This window comes from Amblyomma maculatum, chromosome 6 (assembly GCF_055883805.1).
Source record: "Amblyomma maculatum isolate TAMU_Amacu chromosome 6, ASM5588380v1, whole genome shotgun sequence".
NCBI classification, from domain to species: Eukaryota; Metazoa; Arthropoda; class Arachnida; order Ixodida; family Ixodidae; genus Amblyomma; species Amblyomma maculatum.
In genome coordinates this window covers 115,471,762-115,492,760 of record NC_139349.1, presented here as the reverse complement: position 1 = coordinate 115,492,760, position 20,999 = coordinate 115,471,762, and the positions used below count along the sequence as shown (strand labels likewise).

General features: G+C 47.7%; 1 protein-coding gene and 1 long non-coding RNA gene across 2 annotated transcripts in view; one reads left to right on the top strand and one right to left on the bottom strand.

Annotated features, from left to right (window-relative positions):
- LOC146186633 (uncharacterized) overlaps nucleotides 1–20,999 on the top strand; it is a 97,933-nt gene that overhangs the window by 31,406 nt on the left and 45,528 nt on the right. Inside the window, exon 2 of the long non-coding RNA XR_014708145.1 lies at nucleotides 8,240–8,299. This is a non-coding gene — a long non-coding RNA (uncharacterized LOC146186633). The remainder of the gene's footprint in view (nucleotides 1–8,239; nucleotides 8,300–20,999) is intronic.
- LOC146186634 (P2X purinoceptor 7-like) lies at nucleotides 1,874–6,503 on the bottom strand. Its single transcript, XM_084605715.1, has 3 exons — nucleotides 6,241–6,503; nucleotides 5,957–6,157; nucleotides 1,874–2,159 (listed from the first exon to the last, which is right to left on the bottom strand). The coding sequence occupies exons 1-3, from the start codon at nucleotides 6,501–6,503 to the stop codon at nucleotides 2,000–2,002; spliced, it is 624 nt and encodes a 207-aa protein (XP_084461841.1). The 3' UTR covers nucleotides 1,874–1,999.

The following is a 20,999-nucleotide window of genomic DNA, read 5'->3' as shown; positions in this document are numbered from 1 at the left end:
TTTCCAAAGCAGCACTATCTGCAGAGCAGCAATAAGCAATTTTAGCAGTTTAGCTTTGTTTAGAAAAGTGAAATTACAGAATGAGAAAAGGAATTTAAATTCAGTCAAATTGCATGTCTTGTTTTTAGCACACAAATAAATCATTAATATCTAGGCAATAATTAGTGCAGCAGAATGAATGGACAAAGATCAGTCCCACAAAGTTTTATCATATTAGCAAGACATGACTGTAAACAAATTAGCCCAGAAGTTCTGATGAAGTATACCGTATACAAAGTAACTAGGACAATAATGAGAATGGCAGTAGTGCAGGGCAATCAGATGTTCAGCTAGTAACGAAGAACAAAGTAAAGAAAGCTTTAGAACCTATGAAAAGGGGGAAACCAGCTGCAAAAGATCAGGAAACTATACATTTATGGAAGGATGGTGGGGATTTCATGCTAGAAAAACTAGCCACCCTGCGCAATGCCTCAGGACCTCGATTGTATCAAAATCTTGGAAAAATGCTAATAATATTTTAGTCCATAAAAAAAGGGGCGTCAAGGACTTGAAAAATTACAGACCAACCAGCCTACTATCCATTACGCACAAAGTATTTACTATAGTTATTGCTAATAGAATCAAGGCATTAGACTTCTATCAACCAAACGATCAGGCCTGCTTTAGTAAAGGCTATTCTGCTATAGATCATAGCCATAACTATCAACCAGGGGACAGAAAAACGCTCAAATATAACCAAAACTTATACATAGCTCATAGATTATGATAAAGCTTTTGATTCAATTGAGACTGCAGCAGTAGACAAGCCATATGTGGAAGTACTGAAAGGTATCTATAGTGGCTGCACAGCAACCATAGATCTCCATAAAGAAAGTAATAAAATTCTCATAAAGCAAGGTGTTAGACAAAGAGACACAATCTCCCCAGTGCTACTCATTGCTTGCTTAGATGGAGTATTCAGAGGGCTGGATTGGGAACAACAGCTAGGGATAAGGGTTAATGGAGGCTCTTTCAGTAATCTGAGTTTGTTGATGACATTGCCTTGCCGAGTAGCTTAGGTGAAGAATTACAAAGAACGATTAATGACATAGGCAAAATAAATCAGTAGGGCTAAAATTAATATTCAGGAGACTAAAGTAATGTACAGTCGACGTCACCCTTGTGTAGAGCGCTCGGGAGACACACGTCCCTGTAAATAAGGCCAGATATCGGCCGCAGCTGGTAGGTTCTTGCGGCAACACTCGAGTGAAAGTGGTGCCACAGATAGCCGCAACCAAGGCAGACACTAGCACCTAGCCCAGAAGTCTGGAGTTGGAGTCTATTTTCAGCTTTTGTAGCCCGATATGCCTTGCTCGAGCGCTCTACACAAGGGTGACGTCGGCTGTACAACAACCTCGGAAAGGAAGTTTTTTGCGACAGGTAGCAAGACACTGGAAGTGGTAAGGGAATATGTCTGCTTAGGATAAGTAATATCAGCAGATCTGGATCATGAAAGGGAAATAAGAAAGAATCAGACTGGGCTAGAGTGCATTCAGCAGCAACTATCAAATCATGAATGGAAGGTTACCTATGTCCCTCAAGAAGAAGTTATACAGCACCTGCTATCTTACCAGTACTTGCCTATGGGGCAGAAATGTGGAGGTTAACGAAAAGTTCAAATTAAATTGAGGACCACACAGAAATCTATGGAACAAAAAATGGTAGGTTTAACAGGAAGCGTGCCGAATGGGCAAGGGAATAGTCACTGGCTTGTGTCTGACAATGGCAGATCCTGTAATGCAAAGACATGATAACCAGTGTGTCACCCATATGGGTGACACACTGTATTCCAAGGGAAGGCAAGCATAGTAAAGGGCAGCAGAAAGGTGGGCAGATGAGAACGGAAAGTTTGTGGGGTAAAATGGATACCGGTGGGACAGGAATGGGCAACTTGGAGGCATATAGGTGAGGCCTTCTTTACCCTGCAGTGGGTGTAGTGAGGCTGGTGGTGGTGATGACTTCACAAACCTTGTGCATACTGGAAACCAGTGTAACCTTCGGACGGAAATCTCTCCCTTATTTGGTTTACAGCACAGGCAGGGAGGACCTTCCGGTGATTTCTGCCCAGGCGTCCCCAAAGCCAGTGTGCAAGCTGGCTGTAGCTGACGTAGCGGTACCTCCTGTTGACAAGAGAAGGAGCAATATTTTTTTTTCACCATAGCAAAACAAAAGTCTGGTTTGGGGCTTTTACCATTGAGTTACTCAAGTTTCTGGCATCTGTACAATTAATTATAATCTCGCAGGTTGTATGCTGTAAAATGCCATTCTGTGGCTTGGCTTTGTTTGTAGGGTTTAACATCTGGAAGAGACTCAGGCTAAGGGAGATGCTGCAGTGAAGGGCCCTGGGAATTTTGACCACCTGGGGTTCAACGTGCACTGACATCGCACAGCACACGGGCCCCTTGCTTTTCACCTCCATCAAAAAAGCGACCACCGCCGCCGGGATTCGATCCCATATCCCTGGGCTCGGCAGTTGAGCCCCCTAACCATTCAGCCACGGCTTTAGGGCCAGTGCAATTCTCACTGTGGATTTATTCTTCCTGGCAGGATGGTGAACTCTGAATTTCGCTGCAGGTAACTGAGAGAAAATGTGAGGTAAGAAAAGTAATGCCTCATGGCGATGCAGTTTTTGTCAGACAGAACATGGCAGTCATCTTGCACTTTGTATTCTGTCTGAGATAAATGTGGATGCCGCCATCATAAGCATAGAAAGAAGTTTAGGGTGTGCTGATGAAGTCATTCTGTTTAAAGGAGCAAAGAACACCTGGTCTGTTCCTGTCAATTCAAATGTTTCCCCACAATATTCCACACTGACAACAATTTGGTGCTGAGGAAGGCTACAGTCTGTAAGCACACTCAGTAGCAGCGCAACAAACGCGAGCATAGCAACCTGACTAAGCGACTTCTCAAGGCAGATGAAGGAGTTCAAAAGTTTGTCTGGTGCATCTTGGACGACATGGTATTGCTGACTCAAGTTTTTTTCAAGTGCAATGGTGCAATGGCATGACTGACCCAGTCAAGCAACATGTATACCTTCTTACGTTATGTGGAGCTGAGATTTAAATTTCACTTGTGCACCTCTGCAGCCAAAAATGCCAGACCAAGTAAACCGTGTCAATATCACACAGGCACTGAAGATGCACTTTGACCTCCACTTATACAACATTTAGTCATGCTATGTTTCAACGTCGACACCAATTGCCTAGTGAATATATTACACAACTGCACTACGCAATTTAGCTTCCAGTTGTAACTTCGGGATTTTGTCAACAGCAACGGCAGTAATCACGCAAGGTGCTACGTCTACAACTACTACTGCTACAACTACTGTAATGAACGCTACATCGTTGCAGACAGATGTAATGCTGTGTGACAGGTTTGTTTCTGGCCTAGGTGACGAAAGCCTCCAGGATTAGCTCTTTGCACAGTATGACCTGACATACTTCAAGGCTCTCAACTTCGCCATTCATGTAAAAACTGTTAATCATGCGTTTAAACTAAACAAAGCAGTAAGCAACACAGGCATCAGAAGTAATGGCAAGATTAACAAGAAGCAAGCACAACGCTGTTCGCACTGTGGCCACAGTACAAAATCATGCAGGTTCGAGAGAGCAACATGCCATTACTGCTAAAATTCCAAGTCACACTGAGAAAGCCGGCATTTCGATGCAGAAAAGTCTACCAGCAAAGCAACTACTTGGGGAAGTCAAGGACCTCACAGCCAGCAAAGAATGTCAAGTACAAAGCTTCGCACTCTGTTGGATCTGCACGTTGCAAAAAAACTGTGGTTCTCAATTTTCATGGCAAGCATGCGACTTCTGAAGTGTCTTCTTGCATAATGATCAATAGTGCCACGCTTTGATCCATTTGGACTGGAGACCAACCCCGCAAACGATGACGTACACTTGCACACCTGGTTTGGACAGGCACTGCAAGTAGTGCGAACAGCAACAGTTCCTGTCTGCTAAAGAAATGGAACATTCAAGCTTCCGCTGTTAGTGGTTAACTACTTCTTCATGATGACTGGCATTCGATACATAACCTCACATCCATACCAACCCCGTTACCAATGGACAAACTGAATGGTGTGTGTGGAAGTGAAGAAACCTATGATATGAGATTCACAAGAACCAATAAACCTTGTAGTGGCAGCACTGCACAGTTCATTAAACAACAGGCATCAGTCCTGCAAATGTTTAGCTGTGAAATGCCGACACAATTGGACCACATAGTACCCACACCGGAGTAGCCTGGCATTGAAGAGAATTTGCACAAGAATTGCCAAATGGGTGCAGGAGGAAAGTAATGTCTGATACTTCCTTCCAGGAGTGAAATGGATGTCTATAAATATAGTGAAGCTGGTGGGCCGACATTCTTAGCTGGTTCAGTGCTCTGAAAAGATGGTGCAGCATCATCTGGACCAGATAAGGAAGTGCGGCCACAGTCAAGGTGAAAGACGAGGAGCAACAGCAACCCTTGCATGAGGAGTTAAGCACAGTGAACGGTCTGTTGCTGCCAACACAGCAGGGGAACAAGTACCACGCAGATTGCAGCATACAAGGTGACCATCACAGCAATATAGAGCTGCTATCTTAGAGGGGAGGGCTATTGTGCCTGAGATGTATCTTAGAGGGGAGGGGTATTGTGCCTGAGATCAAGGTAGGCGATGCAATCATCAGTACAGCACAAAGATGTTTAGCGTGTAACCTATGTGTGAAGCAGGAATGTGCATACAGTTGTCCTGCTTGAAAGAGTAATGAAAGGTTAGGTCCATTCCTGACAATGGCTGTCAAATGTTTCCTGACAACATGCCACACTGACAGAACGCATAACCAACACGTAAGGAGGTAGAAGTGAAATTGTTTGTTTTCAGTGCCAAATTTTTGCACGTGCCAGCAATAGCAAGCGTTGCAAGACTACTATATGATGTAGTCTTTTTGTCAACTTCATTTGTTAACTTTAAAATGCCCATTGCTTACTCCCGCTGCGGAAGTTTCGTTAGGTTGTTACACTCGGAGGAATAATTTTTTTTTCAGAGAATCTTTTTTTAGTGCGCTTCAGCACATGTTAGATGCCGGAATCAAACCATTTGAGAGAGTTTACTTTGCATCTACTCAGATGCAAATTGTATGTACCATGCTCTGCTCTGAGCATCTACAGATCAGTGGAAGTGGTGATAAAGGTTGCAATGAATTCAAATTATGTCTCGTACACTCTACCACATTGTCACCTAATGCAAGTTGGCAAAAAAAGTTAAAACTTTAGCAAATAAACCGCGCTTAGATGGTGACCGTAGGGGGGGGGGGGCAGGTTACCTTGCCATGTGAATTTCACTCCAAACAGTATCCTTTGAAATAAAATATTATATGTACCTATTTTATTGTCTTATGACCATTCTTATGTAATCGTTTGTTCAAGTTCTGCAACTGTTGAATATGCCTCCCCAACCAATAAAACAAGCTTGTGTGTGTGGACAGCAACTTTTTTTTTTCTTGCGATTACCTCGCAACTGTGTGCATGCTCTTCAACACATGATCGCAAGTTCAAATGATACATGTTACATTTCCTTGTTTACTGGTGCATGAAATAAAGCAAACCAGTAACCTGCATGGTAATACGTCGCGCTGATGCACACCTCCTACGGAGAAAAGGATAAAACTAACGATGCTGTGTTCGCGCTAACGTGCCGCGATGTCGACACTCACTGACACACGGCGCAAACACAACACAGACGCTTTCTTTTTTTTTTTGTGCATTTTCGTAAGGGACACTGCCAATGATCGAGAGAACGTAACGCCAGAGTTCCAGATTTGTTTATATATATATCATTTTTTTTTCGTACAGCGTTTCCCGCCTGAGAAAACGAAAAACGGGCAGTCGCTTTTTCACGCTGTCGCCCTTTGAGCACGGTTATTACCTTGTGGCCTCGACGCGCAGCCCATGGTCAATAAGCGTTTCAAGGGCCACGGTCAGTACCACTTCATCGAGGCACAGCGTAAAAAAATGGGGGTGCTCCGTAATGCAGCCAGACGGCTGCTTCCTAGTCGCCGCCGGGATATCGCGGCAACAGATGCTTTCGAGGGCAGACGGCATCGGCACGCACCGCCCGCAGCTGCACCTGTTCGAATATATCGGTTAGCGATTGCACTTTTCTTCAACGCCTGAAAGTAGGCTAGGTTACATGGCTCGAGCATCACATACCAATGCGTACTCCCGAGACGGTCGGGTTCGGGAGGCTGACGATCGGGACTTCTGCAAGGCGAAATGTTGCCGCGGCCTCTCGGCACGACTGCTGCTGGCCCGACGCAGGCTCCGTCTTCGCCTTCGCCTTCGCGGTTGTCGTCGTCGCTGTCGTCTGAACCTTCCCGATCTCGCACTCGTAAAGGTGCATCGGCATAAGGCTCAAAACCCAAGCACCGACTCCTTTCTAAAAGGCGACGCTGAAACTCAGGGAGGTCGGCCATTTTTTATAAAACAGTATATTGCAGCAGAGTACGATTAGAACCCCTAGAATTGCGCCGAGCTCGGTCAACTTTGGCTCAGCAGGCTCCGACAACAGGAGATTCTCATTGGCTTAGCGCTATGACGTATCTGTTTGAGTTGAGGAGGAATCGCGCTAGGAAACCGAAATTGTGTTTTTGTCGCTATTAAATCAACGCGGGTGATGAAACGAATCGAGGTATATTATATGATGAAGGATACGGATTCCATTTACACAAGCTGTGCAAAATTTCCGGAAAACGTTTCACGACCCCTTTAAGCACGGTTTCAACATGAAACGTTAGCGTTAGGCGGAGACGGCGCGCATTCCTTGCTCCTCTTGTCCCTCACAGGGTGGCTCATAGAGCGATTCCGACTACCTCAGTTATTACAGATTTCGTTCATCCTGTCCCAAATAAGCAATCGTGTCGTTTGGCGCAGTCTCGTCGAAGCAGCGCAAGCCCAATATAGATTTCGCCTCTCCCTCTGCCATTCCCGGTTACTATGTCTGCAAACATTCGTCTACCCGGGCTACTTTTTGCTCGTTAGTTTTGAAGCAGGCCTAATAATGAGATTTAAAAATTTGTTTCATTAAGTAGCTTGCACGATAAATGTTATTAATAACGTAGTTTCATTATCACTGCTAGACGTTTACGCCACTTGTTTTACTTCTTGATGTAACTTTTGCCTGACATATTTTTCTCTTCAGCCTGCATTCTTTTTTCCTTGCAGTTAGAGTCCCTTCGCTTGAAGCAGCACCTAGACTTTTCACATACTTTTCATTTTTGACATTCCAAACATAGAACTAATCGTCTTGCACTGTAAAAGTTCACTGGCAGTGTGGCTGCCATTACGGCAGATGACGTTAAAAATCTGTTCTGTGCACGTCTAGAACTTTTAAACAATTCGCTCTGCATTTTCGTAAACTTTCAACAGCTAACCGTTTAGATATGTATGTACTGGTGAAATACGACAAAGTCTGCAACGCCAAATGTGGAGAGTATGATGTCAAAGATATATGAAGAATTATGCTGGACCAAGACTCTGTTACATGGCCTTCTGTCGCAGCAGGTTCTCATGCAACCCATATACAGAACCAAACAAAAACTCAGAAGGAAGACAGTAAAAACGTTGACAGTGTAAACTGAAAAATGGGTTCTTTTCTCGTCCGCTTCCTAATACAATAACTACGTTTTTTTTTTCTTAAGTCAGTAAATGCAGCTAAATAGGCAAAGAGCCAAACATGCAAAAGGTGCACATGATGTTTTCAATATGATAGGTTTGGCGTGGGCTGTTCTTCGACCTTTGTATGCAATATTAGGTGAACTTGTTTCAAATTTTATTTATTCAATATGGCTATGGTCACAAGGTCTCTTGTCAACTTGCAGTTACGTCCCGCTGCTGTTCACACGTTCATCGAACTCCAAACGCTTTGTGTGAACAATTTTTTTTCTGAATCACTGAATTGTCCATGTATAAATCTGCCCTTGACAAATAATTTTATTATGAAGAATCTCATTTATATTATTGAAGTCAAAGGCATGGGAGCCTACGTAGTCATAAGTGAAACCGTAGCAAAGTTTCTAATATACGCAAAAACCTGTTCTGGCACACAAATACGTACGCTGGCATTTCTCGTGACTAGACGTGCAATCTTGTACTGTTATCTATTGGCGTATTATTAAAGCTTTTTTAACCTAAGTACATGTCTTTTTTTCAGATGCGGTCTTCCCAAAGACAATTTGCAGTCAACCGCTGGAGTAGCTTGCGTGGGTCCACGGTAAAGCACACCTTATGAATTCCTCTGATCCCTGCCAAGTATTTGAAAACTTGAAGAAAATAGGAACGTAGCCAACACAATTTGAAAAATGATTGCCGCCAGTAGTGTTGTTTAAATGGCAGAACCTTATACCTGGTGCGAAAGAACGGCGTGATGTGACGAAAGACAAAAAAAAAAAAGAAACTTTGCTCCGGCAGTAAACTGTGTGTGCGCGGAGTTTTCACATTTGGAATGCCAACTGGCTCAGTTATCTGCTCTAAGTGATTGCCGGAATAATTCGGTATACTCGATTCTCGCCTCATACGCTTTTACGATGGCGTGCTAAAATTTAAAACTTATAAATTTTCATCTTATTAGACACCAGGCAATCTTGCCACAAGCGCACATACAATTTTTTTTACTCCAAGATTTCATGAATGCCGACCATTCATGAACTACAAATTTATAAAAAAGCTTTATTTGGTGATATGGAAGAAATTATTGTGCGGGACAAATAAACTCTGACGTTAAAGGCGGGATGCGATAGTGGTAACAGTGGCCATCCGCAGTTCATTTTGCCTTCTCTCCTGTACATATTCTTTGGCAATGGGTCATTCAATATTTAATAGATGGATCTCTGTTATCACACAAATAATTTGAGGAAGACATTCGTACGCTGCAATAATTGTGATCGGCAAACCCAACATAGTATAAAGGCGCGCGGTAAATCATAGGAATAGCTTGGAATAGAGAGTAGCATCTCCCACTGGGAATGGAATGATGCTGCAGGGTTCGTTTGCGCTCACCCTCCGATCTCTATTAAGAAGCCTGGCTGGTCCTGCCAAATCAGCCATATTGTGTGGTCGTTTCAATTCACACATCATCATCATCATCATCATCATCATCTGTGGAATTATACACACTGCAGGTCTAAGGTCTCTCCCGCATTTTTGCAATTAACGCGCTCCCGATCCAGATGTATACACTTGACCCCTGGAAACTTTTTTGTCTTCCCCTCGCTCAACATTCTGCAACAATTGTGACCCTTAGTGATCATCCGTTATCCTCTGTTTGCACTACATTTCCTGCCTAAGCCCGATTTTCCAGGCCGCGGCGGCTGCTTTACGTTGGAGGCAACAACATAGGCGCCCTTGGGCTGTGAAATGTCAGTGGATATTAAAAAAGAGCCCTAGTTGATCGAACTTTTCGGACTACACCGTCTCTGCTAGCCTGATTCGCTTTGGAACGTTAAACCCAATAAACCAAATCAAACAATTCATTTTTCAGTTGGATTTTAATGCCATTTACTTGAGGTATTTATCATGCCCAATCTGCACGCTTCCTATCTTTAAATGTTACGCCGGCCATTTTCCGTTCCATGCCTCTGTGCGTGTCGTCCACTTAATTAGAATCCTTTCTGTAAGACTCCACGTTTCTTTCCCATGGTCGAGTACCGGCAAGAAGCAACTGTCATGTCCTGTAGTGGTGACACACTCAGTAGCCTCAAATGAACACACTGCCGTTGCACTTGAATGAAACTCTTTATTGGACTGACTTTCACCCGCGAAAGAACTAAGAATCGGTGACGGCGATAACAACAAACGTCATCGTCGGTCGCCAAAATAAAAATTCCTGTTGCAGCCGTTAGCGCTCAATTCAAAGGCGGCCAAGAAACTCGAGATAAAGCCGAAAACGGTGCCAAGCGCAACCTAGAACATTGCCGAAACACACGCGAGCAGCCGGAATCTTCCAGAAGCATCTCGGCGCATCTTGCGAGACAAATAATCTGATAAAGCTGCATCTCGCTACTACAGGCATGAGCAAACAAAGAATACAGAACTGATTCGCGTTCCAAATTCACAATAATAGAGCCGCATGCTGGCGGCTGTCGTAAAAAAGAGAAAATACAAATTTATATGGTTAGGGGCGATATTCTTTCCCCTTGAGCGACACCGTTAAGTTGACAGTCATAACCTGCCCGTTTTCACAAAATGCGCTAAGTCCCAAATATATTCTCCTAATTATTTTTCTTTTGGTGATCATCTGCGCTTACCATATGTCCTAAGCAAAGCATGTTTATCTACCACTTCCACTTCTTCGAAACCTATTGTAGACTGCTGTTGTTTCGAAGTCTCCATAATAGTTTTAAGGCCTATTATTTTTATCGAAATCTTAATAATAGTTTTAAGGCCTATTATTCTGATAACCATTTTTTGTAACTTGTCTACTGAGTTACATAGGGACCCAATGTCATCAGTGAATGGCACATTACTGAGGTATTCACCAAATCGTGTCCTAAATGGGCCCATTTCAAATCTGAGAATTTCTCTGAGTAAGCTGTGAATAGTACTCAGGAGAGCGTGTCTGTTTACCTGACACATTTCTTTATGGTAATTTTGTTCCTTTTTATGTACAACTATGGTAGCTATCGAGCCACTATTGATATATTGTAGGGGATTTACACACACTAACTTTGCAGTGCCTGCACGGCTGCCGATGTTTACAAAGCCAAATCCGTCCTCTTATTGAATCATTGTTATACATATAGGGGCTGAGTTCATTGCCAGCATTTTGCAACCGCGTAGTTGATAGTATAAATTTACCTGACGGTAAAAAACCTGTTCAAAAATTCTGCTTGATTATGTGGTTGATTGAAAACTCCGTAGTTCTATTAGTGAATACTCTAGTATTTACTTAGCATGTAAATGCAACATCATATGTCAGCAAAAAGTAACGTCAAGAGGAAAAACAAGCGGCGAAAACTTATAATTGTGTAAAGGCTCGCAAGATGATGGATAGTAATATGAAGGGCCTGCACTTTCTCAAGTCCTTAGTATCCCTTTACTTATGAATTAAGATAGTGTTAACGTTCTTCCGCGTTTAAAGTACCATAGAATCATCAGGCATTGCTTATACAGACTGGCCAGTTCTTTCTCGGGTGATATTGCCACCTTTCTTAAACAAATATGTAGTAATCTGATTCTCCCCTACTGCATTCCCCTTTATATAGCTTTTAAAGCTTTCGTAACCCAATCTTTTGTTATTTGAAGAACGCTTGAATGCTCGTCACAATTACCAAACTTATTATTGTTTCTACTGAACAGGTGAGCATCAAATCCCATGGTTACTTCATTGTTTTAACCATATTCTTACGAGGCACACTCCGACGTAGCCGCAACAGTTCACCGTCAGGGACAGAGTTGCATGAAAAACACAACCTAGCTAGCTTGCAGCGTCGTCATTCTTCACTAGTTCAGCACTTCTTCCTCGTCTCCGTGACTGAGTACTGTAACAATACTCCCCCCCCCCCCCCTCGCGGAAGTACAGTCTCGGTGCCTAGACTACACAGGTGAGCGCGAAATATAAGCTTTAAGACGGGTGACATGCACGATTTCTTGATAAAGGCTTGTAGAAGGAGACTTCCGGTGCACACGCATACTCGTAGGTAACATCGGTAAGTTGCCGCAAGACACGGTAAGAGCCCCAAGTAGCCGGCCAGAAGTTTCTCGCACATGCCTACACGTCGGGCTGGGAGCCAAAGGACTACGAGGGAGCTGCAGGAGGGTAGGAGGCGTCAGTGTGCTAAAGATCACAACGGTGCTTTTGAGAACGCTGAGACGCACCAAGCCAGTCTCGAGCAATATGACGGGCGGCATCAGCGTGGGCGATGGCATCAGAAGTGTAACTGCAGGAGGAATCGTCAAGAGGCAGCAAGGTGTCGAAGGGAAGTAGAGGGTCGCAGCCGAAGAGTAGATAAAAGGGAGAGTATCCGGCGGTATCATGCCTTGAGGAGTTATAGGCGATTGTTAGAAGGGTAAAGAGACTTCCCAGTAACGATGATGGTCAGAAAGATACATTGACATCATGTCGGTCAGTGTAGGATTAAAGCGCTCAGTAAGACTATTTGTTTGTGGGTGGCAGGCGGTTGTGAAGTTGCAGCGCGTGGCGCATGAGCGGAGAAGGTCGTGAAAATTTTTAGAAAGGAAGCAGCGACCGCGATCAGTGAACAGTTGACGAGGAGCGTCATGAAGCAAAAGGACGTCATTTAAAAGGAAGTCTGCAAGGTCGGAGACACAGCTGGTGGGGACAGCTCTGGCTATGGCTTACTGGGCAACGTAATTGGGCGCTACGGCAATCAATTTGTTCCCGGAAGCCGAAGCGAGAAATGACCGAAGCGGGTCGAGGCCAACTCGAGAAAAGGGCTCAGTCGAAACTGCGAGTGGATGCAGGGGCTCACTAGGGTGAAAAGACAGTGTCTTCCTTGGCTGGCACAGCTCACAGGCGGCGACGTAGCGACGAACAGAGCGGTAAAGGCCAGGCCAGTAGAATCGCCGTGGAACATTGTCGTAAGTACGTGACACTCTCAGGTGCCCTTCTATAGGAACATCATGAAGGTGTGCTAGAACAAGAGTGCGTAGATGTGTCGGGACAACAAGCAAAAGGTGTACACCATCTGGGCGCATATTGCGTCTGTATAGTGAGTCATTAAGCAGCCCAAACATACTAATGGACGGATCGGAGTTGTCGTCGCGCAAGTGATCAATAATGAGGCGCAGGTAAAGATCACGACTCTGTTCGACACCGATGCCGAGAAAGTATAAGATGGACAAAACGCAGTCGTCGCCAATATTATCACGAAGTTCAGGAGGGTCCACGGGCGTCACGATGAAGGCGGCCTGACTTGTACACAACAGTAAACATGTATTCTTGTAATCGCAAGGCACTTCGACCTAAGCGGCAGGTAGAGTCCTTAAAGGAGGACAACCAACACAAGGCATGATGGTCCGTCACTACGTTGAAATGCCCCCCAAAGAAATAAGGACGGAATTTGATCAGCGCCCAAACAAGTGCCTGGCATCTGCGCTGCCATAATGAAGCAATTACGCTCGGACGGAGATAGCAGACGGCTGGCATAGGCAGTCATACGAGAGCGACCGTGCTGGTACTGGGCAAGGATGGCGCTAATACAATGTCCCCTAGCGTCGGTCTGTAGTACTGTAGGTGCAGACGGGTCGAAGTGGGCCAGAACAGCGGGAGTGGTGAGGGTGAAAATGAGCGTTGTGAAGGCATGAGCTTGATCATGGCCCCACGAGAAAATCACGTTTTTCTGCTGAAGGAAGGTAAAGGGGCGTGCTAGGTCAGCGCGGAGGAGGAGGAAGAACATTTATTTCCGCCGAATATGGTGCAGCAGCCACCTACGAGTCCGCACGCAGGCGTCCGGGGAGGCAGTCTGTCACACCGCGGCCAGAGGACACCCGGCCTCGTCTAGGAGAAGAGGTCTTCAGCCTCGGCCGCCAGGCGGACGGCGAATCGCTGTTTTTTCGTCGGAGCTTCTTAGCGTGGTCTCCCATTCATCGCTAGTTTTAATCGCGTTGCGCCCTGGGGCACGAACGCATCTCCATATTATATGATCTAATGTTGCCACGTGGCCGCAAAATTTACAAATTTCGGTTTCTGCACCGTCCCTCTTCCGCCCTCTGGCACCCGTCCAACTCCTCCACAGGGGCGAAAAGAAATTTCGAGCTTGGAGTCTTCTCCAGTCGTACGATTCCTTTTTACTCAGGGATCTAACCGGTGGCGGATATATCCTCCGGTCTTTCTTCATGTTGTCGGTTACATCCCTAAAGGTACCTATACATTCTTTGTTTTTAGATGGTGTGGAGGCGTCCGCAGCACCCCGAGGTAGCGAGGAGCGGGCGAGCATGTGGGCAGCCTCGTTGCCGGCGAGACCGGCGTGTGCTGGGGTCCAGATTATGGTCACGCTTTCGGCGAGAGACGACTCGTTCAGAAGTTTTGCAGCACGATTGCTGACTCTACCCTTGCTAAAATTTCTAACCGCCGCTTTGCTATCGCTGATGACGTGTTTCACGCCTGGTCGTGCAATGGAAATGGCTATTGCAATCTCCTCCGCCTCTACCGGCGGTAGATCTCGATTTCTTTCTATTCCTATGGCGATCCCAGTGTCCAATAGGGCGACCGAGGTTACGTCGCCTTCTTTCCCGATCGCTGCATCGGTGTAGGCGACCAATCCCGGCGGGAGTTTGTCCAATTTGTTAGCGAGGTGCTTAGCTCTGCTTTTTCTCCTCCCCTCGTCGTGTACGGGGTGCATGTTCTTCGGTATGGGCGAGACGTATAGATGCTTTCTGATTTCTCGATCTATGCTTTCTCTGACACTTTCGCCTTCCCCGGGCGCTAGTAGGTTTACCCAATCGAGGATTTGCCTACCCGCCGCCGTTCCTGCGAGTCGCTCTCTCTGGGACAGCCTGACCGCCGCAGCCAGCTCTTTCCACTCATTATGCAACCCCATTTTCTCTAGAATGTCGTTAGAAGTAGTTATGGGGAGTCCTAGAGCGCACTTCGTGCATCTCCTAATTATGGTGTTTAATTTGTGTTCTTCGGTCTTGTTGATATTTAGGAATGGAGTCGCGTAGCACATTCTGCTCGTGACAAAAGCTTGTACGAGTCTGAGTCTACTAGCCTCCGTGAGACCACTCCTTCTGTTGGACGTCTTCTTAAATACTCTGACTACGAGCTCCGCCTGATCTTTTAATTTCTTCATCAGGCTTTTGTTACTACCCCTGCGGTTGATAATCATACCTAATATTCTAATTTCATCTACTTTCCGGACTTCGTTTCCGTTGACTTTAATTTTGATATCTGGAGTTATCTTCCCACTACTGCTGGTCATTACCAGGAGCTCCGATTTTTCTGGCGAACAGCATAGACCTACGTCCTCTGCGTGATAGCTGATTATATTTGCTGCCTCTTGGAGCCTGGATGTGATGTACGAGTCGTTTCCTTCGCACTTCCAGACGGTCACATCATCCGCGTAGATGCTTAGTTTTAAGTCATCGAGATGGCCAAGCTTACTGGGGAGCTTCCTCATTACGATGTTAAAAAGGAAAGGTGAGAGCACAGCCCCCTGCGGAGTGCCTCTGTTACCCAGCGGGAACTCCTCCGAACATAAGCCCTGAAAGCTGATGATCGCCGTCCTGTCTCGCAGGAATGATCTAATATAGTTGTAGGTTCTTTCGCCTACTCTAAGCTCAGCGAGCCCGTCGAGAATGGCGTCGTGACTGACGTTGTCAAAAGCTTTCTTAAGGTCTAAGCCTAGAATAGCTTTCGTATTTTTTTCCTGAAGTCTCTGACAACATCGTTATGTAGTCTGAGCATGGTATCTTGCGTACAAAAGCCGGGCCTGAATCCGACCAATTCAGCCGGCCACGCATCATTCTCTTCGGTGTATTTGGTTAGCCTCCTCTGAATAACTTTCTCAAGTAGTTTGCCTACGCAGGATGTTAGTGATATTGGGCGGAGATTCTCCAAGCCCGGTGGTTTTCCCTGCTTGTGGATTAGGGTGATCTTAGCCCTCTTCCACTCTTGGGGTACTTGACCACTCTCCCACACCTGATTTAAATATTTGGTTAGGGCATTGATCGATTCGTCGTCCAGATTTGCGAGCATCTTATTATTAACGAGGTCCGGCCCGGGGGCCGAGCGTCTTTTTATGCCGTGCAGCTCCGCTCTGACTTCAGCCACTGTTATGGACGCGTCAAGCTCGCTGTTCGCCGGTCCGTTGTAATCTCTGTAATGCGCTGTGGCGGGGGGAGCTACGTACATGGACTTGAGCTTGTCAATGAGCTGTTTTTCTGTACCCTTAAAGTTATACCTCGCCTTGACCTGTTCTATATTAGCGACCGTTTTGGACTTAGTCGGGTCTATCAGGAACCTGAGCAGTTGCCACGTCTTGGCCCCATTCATGGTGCCCTCCATCTCGTCGCATTTGTTATCCCAACGTTGCGACTCGAGTTTCCGGGCGTATTTTTCTATTTCGACGTTGTGTCTGGCTATCTCTCTCCTGAGATTGCGGTTCTGTAAAGAAGACAAAGAACGGAAAATGCTGCGGCATCGCCATCACCATCGCTTGGCTCCGGCGCCCATCTCTCGTGCTGAAGCTGAGCCCTGCGGCACAGCTTCAGCAGAACGTTGACTACACCAATGACGGAGCCGACTTCATTGCACCTACCTCCGCCCGTCACCTGCACAGGTGCGATTCGTCAACGGGACCCCGCTACCTTCAGTGGAAGCAGCGATGACGACGTCGACGATTGGTTGACCACTTACGAACGGGTCAGCCGTCACAATAACTGGGACGACAACCGTAAGCTCACCAATGTCATCTTTTACTTGAGCGACGTCGCTAATCTGTGGTTTAGAAACCACGAGTCTGACTTTACTACCTGGGCGAGTTTCAAGACGAAATTTCCTGATGTCTTTGGCCGCCCCGCCGTCCGAAAACTCCGCGCGGAACAACGTCTTCGGTCGCGACTGCAGCTACCCGGTGAAACGTTCACCAGTTACATTGAGGACATTGTTGATATGTGTCGTCGCGTTGACCCGACCATGACCGAGGCCGTTAAGATACGTCATGTCCTCATAGGAATTGATGACGGCGCTTTCAACATGCTCGTCGCCAAAGGCCCCACGACGGTCAAGGAAATCTACGACCTATGTCAAAGCTACGACGAACTCCGCAAGGAGCGTGTTTTGATTCGCCAGCCTCAAGCATCACTTGCTGGACTAGCCGCGGAGAGGGAGTCATCTAGCCTCTCTGAAAACATCAAGGCTTTTGTACGTCAGGAGGTCGCACGACAACTGTCCCTGCAGCCATATGTTAAGGAGTCGTCACCAACTGGCCTTGTTCCGGAGCTTCGCCGTGCAATCCAACAGCATGTATCTGAAGTCCTCCCTAATTCTGTTCCTCAATCACCTCCGGTCGCACCCTCAATGCCGTTCCCCACGCCCACAATTTCATCGTCCGGCGTTGCGCCACTGAGCTATGCTCCAGCATTCGCGCCGGCTCCTCCCCAGGTATTGCGTCGCTCATATGCCGAAGTTACTTCAAGTCCACCTCCTGAGCCAGCATATGCCTATGCTTCGCCCCCTATGCGTTCGGCACCAACAGCGTTTGCTCCCCCCTTGCGTCAGACACCATCTCCATGGCGAACTGCAGACAACAGGCCTATTTGCTACCACTGCGGCATCCCTGGGCACACTACACGCTACTGCCGGCGCCGAATAAATATGGCCTTTGCTGCGCGGCCTGCGCCACCTTATTTGGCCCCCCAATTCCCCGTCCCATCGGGTCATCCAACAGCATCCCCTGACCCTCCGGACTTTATGCCTCGTCGTTCGCCATCACCACGTCGCCGCTCCATTTCGCCAATGCGCCGACGACCCGCTACTCAGCCGGAAAACTAACCGCCGCAGTTCGCGAGGCACGAACTGCGTATTCGACAGAATTTCAAAGTCCTCGTCTTAATCCCGCGAATGTTACTGCTGTCATCGTTGAAGGTGTTCATACTCTTGCGCTCGTCGACACCGGTGCCGCTGTATCAGTTATCAGCCAAAAACTCTGCCGCTCCCTCCGAAAAGTGACTACGCCTCTCGAGGGACTATCGCTTCGTACCGCATCCGCTCACAGTATACAGCCGACAGCTATCTGCACTGCTCGCGTCGTCATTGCTGCAGCCTTGTACATCATCGAATTCGTCGTTCTCCCCACATGTTCTCATGACGTCATTCTCGGCTGGGATTTCCTGTCCCAGCATCATGCTATCATTGACTGCGCCAGTCCTCAAGTAGAGCTCATTGAATCGAGTGATGCACCGTCTGATGCCCTGTTCCACGAGCCGTGTCTTCGTTTTGCGACCAAACTCCTCGTAGCTCATGATACAACCATCCCACCCGGAAGTGCTGTTCTGGTTCCCCTCACTGCCTCTTTTACCACCGCCGCGACAGTCCTCTTTGTGCCCTCTAACGTTGTCTGCCGCCGCCGCCACTTACCGCTGCCGTTTGCCGTCCTTGACATGAACAACGGCGCTAGCACACTTCTGGTAGCCAATCCTCTTGCGTCTCCCGCTATGTTGATCGAAGGGGAGTGCCTTGGCCGCATCGAGCCCGTCGACCTTCTGTTCGCCTTTGATGATGTGTCATTCCCTGTTTGCCAAGTTGACGCCTTGACCCCAACTCGTGTGGCTTCCGATCCGCTACAGCGGGACCTTTTTGACCATTCTGTAGACAGCGCTCTAGAGCCGCGCCACCGCGAGCAACTTCTTGACCTTCTACACCAATTCCGCTCCTCCTTCGACATCCCGCAATCTTCCTTGGGCCGCGCGACGACCATTTCCCACCTCATCGACACTGGCGCTCATCCACCTCTCCATCAGCGGCCGTATCGTGTGTCGCCGACTGAGCGCCGTGTTATTGCCCAACAAGTCGATGACATGCTCCAACGCGGAATAATTAGAGAATCCTGTAGCCCATGGTCGTCTCCTGTGGTCCTAGTTAAAAAGAAGGATGGCTCCATACGATTTTGTGTTGATTATCGCCGTCTCAACAAAATCACTCGTCGTGATGTGTACCCCCTCCCACGAATCGACGATGCCCTAGACTGCTTGCAAGGCGCAGAATTCTTTTCCTCACTCGATTTACGCTCCGGGTATTGGCAGGTGCCCATGGCAGAGGCGGATCGTCCTAAGACCGCCTTTATTACTCCAGACGGACTATACGAATTTAATGTTATGCCATTCGGACTCTGTAACGCCCCAGCCACATTTGAAAGAATGATGGACACTGTACTGCGCGGCCTGAAATGGAACATCTGTTTACGCTACCTTGATGATATCGTCGTCTTTTCAACCGACTTCCCGACCCACCTGACTCGACTTCGCCAGGTCTTCACCTGCCTAACCCGCGCCGGTCTTCAACTGAACCTCAAAAAGTGCCGCTTTGGTGCCCGCCATCTCACAATACTCGGACATGTTGTGTGTAAAGATGGAGTTCTGCCTGATCCTGAGAAGCTGCGCGCCGTCGCTGACTTTCCGAAACCGACCACTTTGAAACAACTGCGAAGCTTCGTGGGCCTCTGCTCGTACTTTCGTCGTTTTGTTCGGAATTTCGCAACCATCATAGCCCCCCTTACACAGCTCTTGAAAGGCACCCCTAACCTCTCCTCTTGGTCGCCAGCCTGCGATGATGCATTCGCGACACTGCGCAATGTTCTAACGTCACCGCCAATCCTTCGCCATTACGACCCTACTGCACCTACAGAACTTCACACCGATGCCAGTGGTGTCGGCCTCGGCGCCGTCCTCGCCCAGCGCAAGCCTGGCTTCTCCGAATACGTTGTCGCCTACGCCAGCCGTGCTCTCACCAAAGCCGAGTCCAACTACTCCGTTACCGAAAAGGAGTGCTTAGCAATCGTGTGGGCTGTAACGAAGTTCCGCCCTTACTTATACGGCCACTCCTTCGAGGTAGTTACAGATCATCACGCTCTCTGCTGGCTCGCGTCTCTCAAGGATCCGTCTGGCCGTCTCGGGCGCTGGGCTCTCAGGCTTCAGGAATACGACATCCGTGTAGTGTACCGCTCTGGCCGCAAGCACTCTGACGCCGACGCTCTTTCTCGGTCACCGGTGTGCTCGCCTAACTCATCGTCCCCTCCTCAAACACTCTTGTCAGCACTCACCATTGAGGATATGCCTTTCGAGCAACGACAAGATCCTTGGGTTTCTAACCTGCTAGATATCCTTGGCACTACTTCCGCGGCTACGCATCCTCGGGCACTCCGCCGACAGGCCTCCCATTTCGCCATTCGGGAAGGCCTTCTCTACCGAAGGAACTACAACTCAGACGGCAGAACGTGGCTTCTTGTCATTCCGCGCCACCTCCGCTCCGAGGTTTGTGCCCACCATCATAGTGACCCGCAAAGCGCTCATGCCGGCGTCCTCAAAACATATGATCGAATTCGTCAAAGGTACTACTGGCGGGGAATGTACAATTTCGTACGTCGCTACATTCGCTCTTGTACCGCCTGTCAACAACGCAAGATTTCTCGCCACCCTGCTGGCCCTCTTCAGCCTTTACCGTGTCCAGCTCGCCCGTTTGATCGCGTGGGAATCGACCTCTATGGTCCGCTACCATGCAGTGCCGCTGGTAATCGATGGGTCATCGTCGCCGTCGACCACCTGACCCGTTACGCCGAGACTGCTGCACTTCCCGCGGCGACAGCTCGAGAGGTAGCCCATTTTCTTCTGCACCACTTCATTCTTCGACACGGCGCCCCCCGCGAGCTACTGAGTGATAGAGGTCGTGTCTTTCTTTCCGAAGTAGTCCAAGAGCTCCTGTCGTCTTGTAAATCGATACATTGAGCTACAACTGCGTACCACCCGCAAACAAATGGCCTCACGGAGCGCTTCAACCGTACGCTTGGGGACATGCTCGCAATGTATGTTACATCTGAATCTGGAAGCTCGAACTGGGACCAAGTACTGCCATTCGTAACGTTCGCGTACAACACTGCCACCCAAGCAACAACTGGTTTTTCGCCCTTCTTCCTCTTATACGGCCGTGAACCATCATGTACTCTGGACACAATTTTGCCATACCATCCAGATGCCTCTGAGTACAGTGCTTTGTCAGACATTGTACAGAAGGCCGAGGAATGCCGTCAGCTAGCTCGCACGTTTACCTCCAACACTCAAGGCTATCGGAAAGATCAGCATGATACCGATACTCCTGCTCCCACGTTCCAGGCCGACAGCTTCGTTTGGCTATGCGTTCCTGCCACCAACAAACTAGACACCAAATACCACGGACCTTATCGCGTCTTGGAACGCACATCCCCTGTGAACTACGTCATCGAGCCAGTCACCCCTTCTTC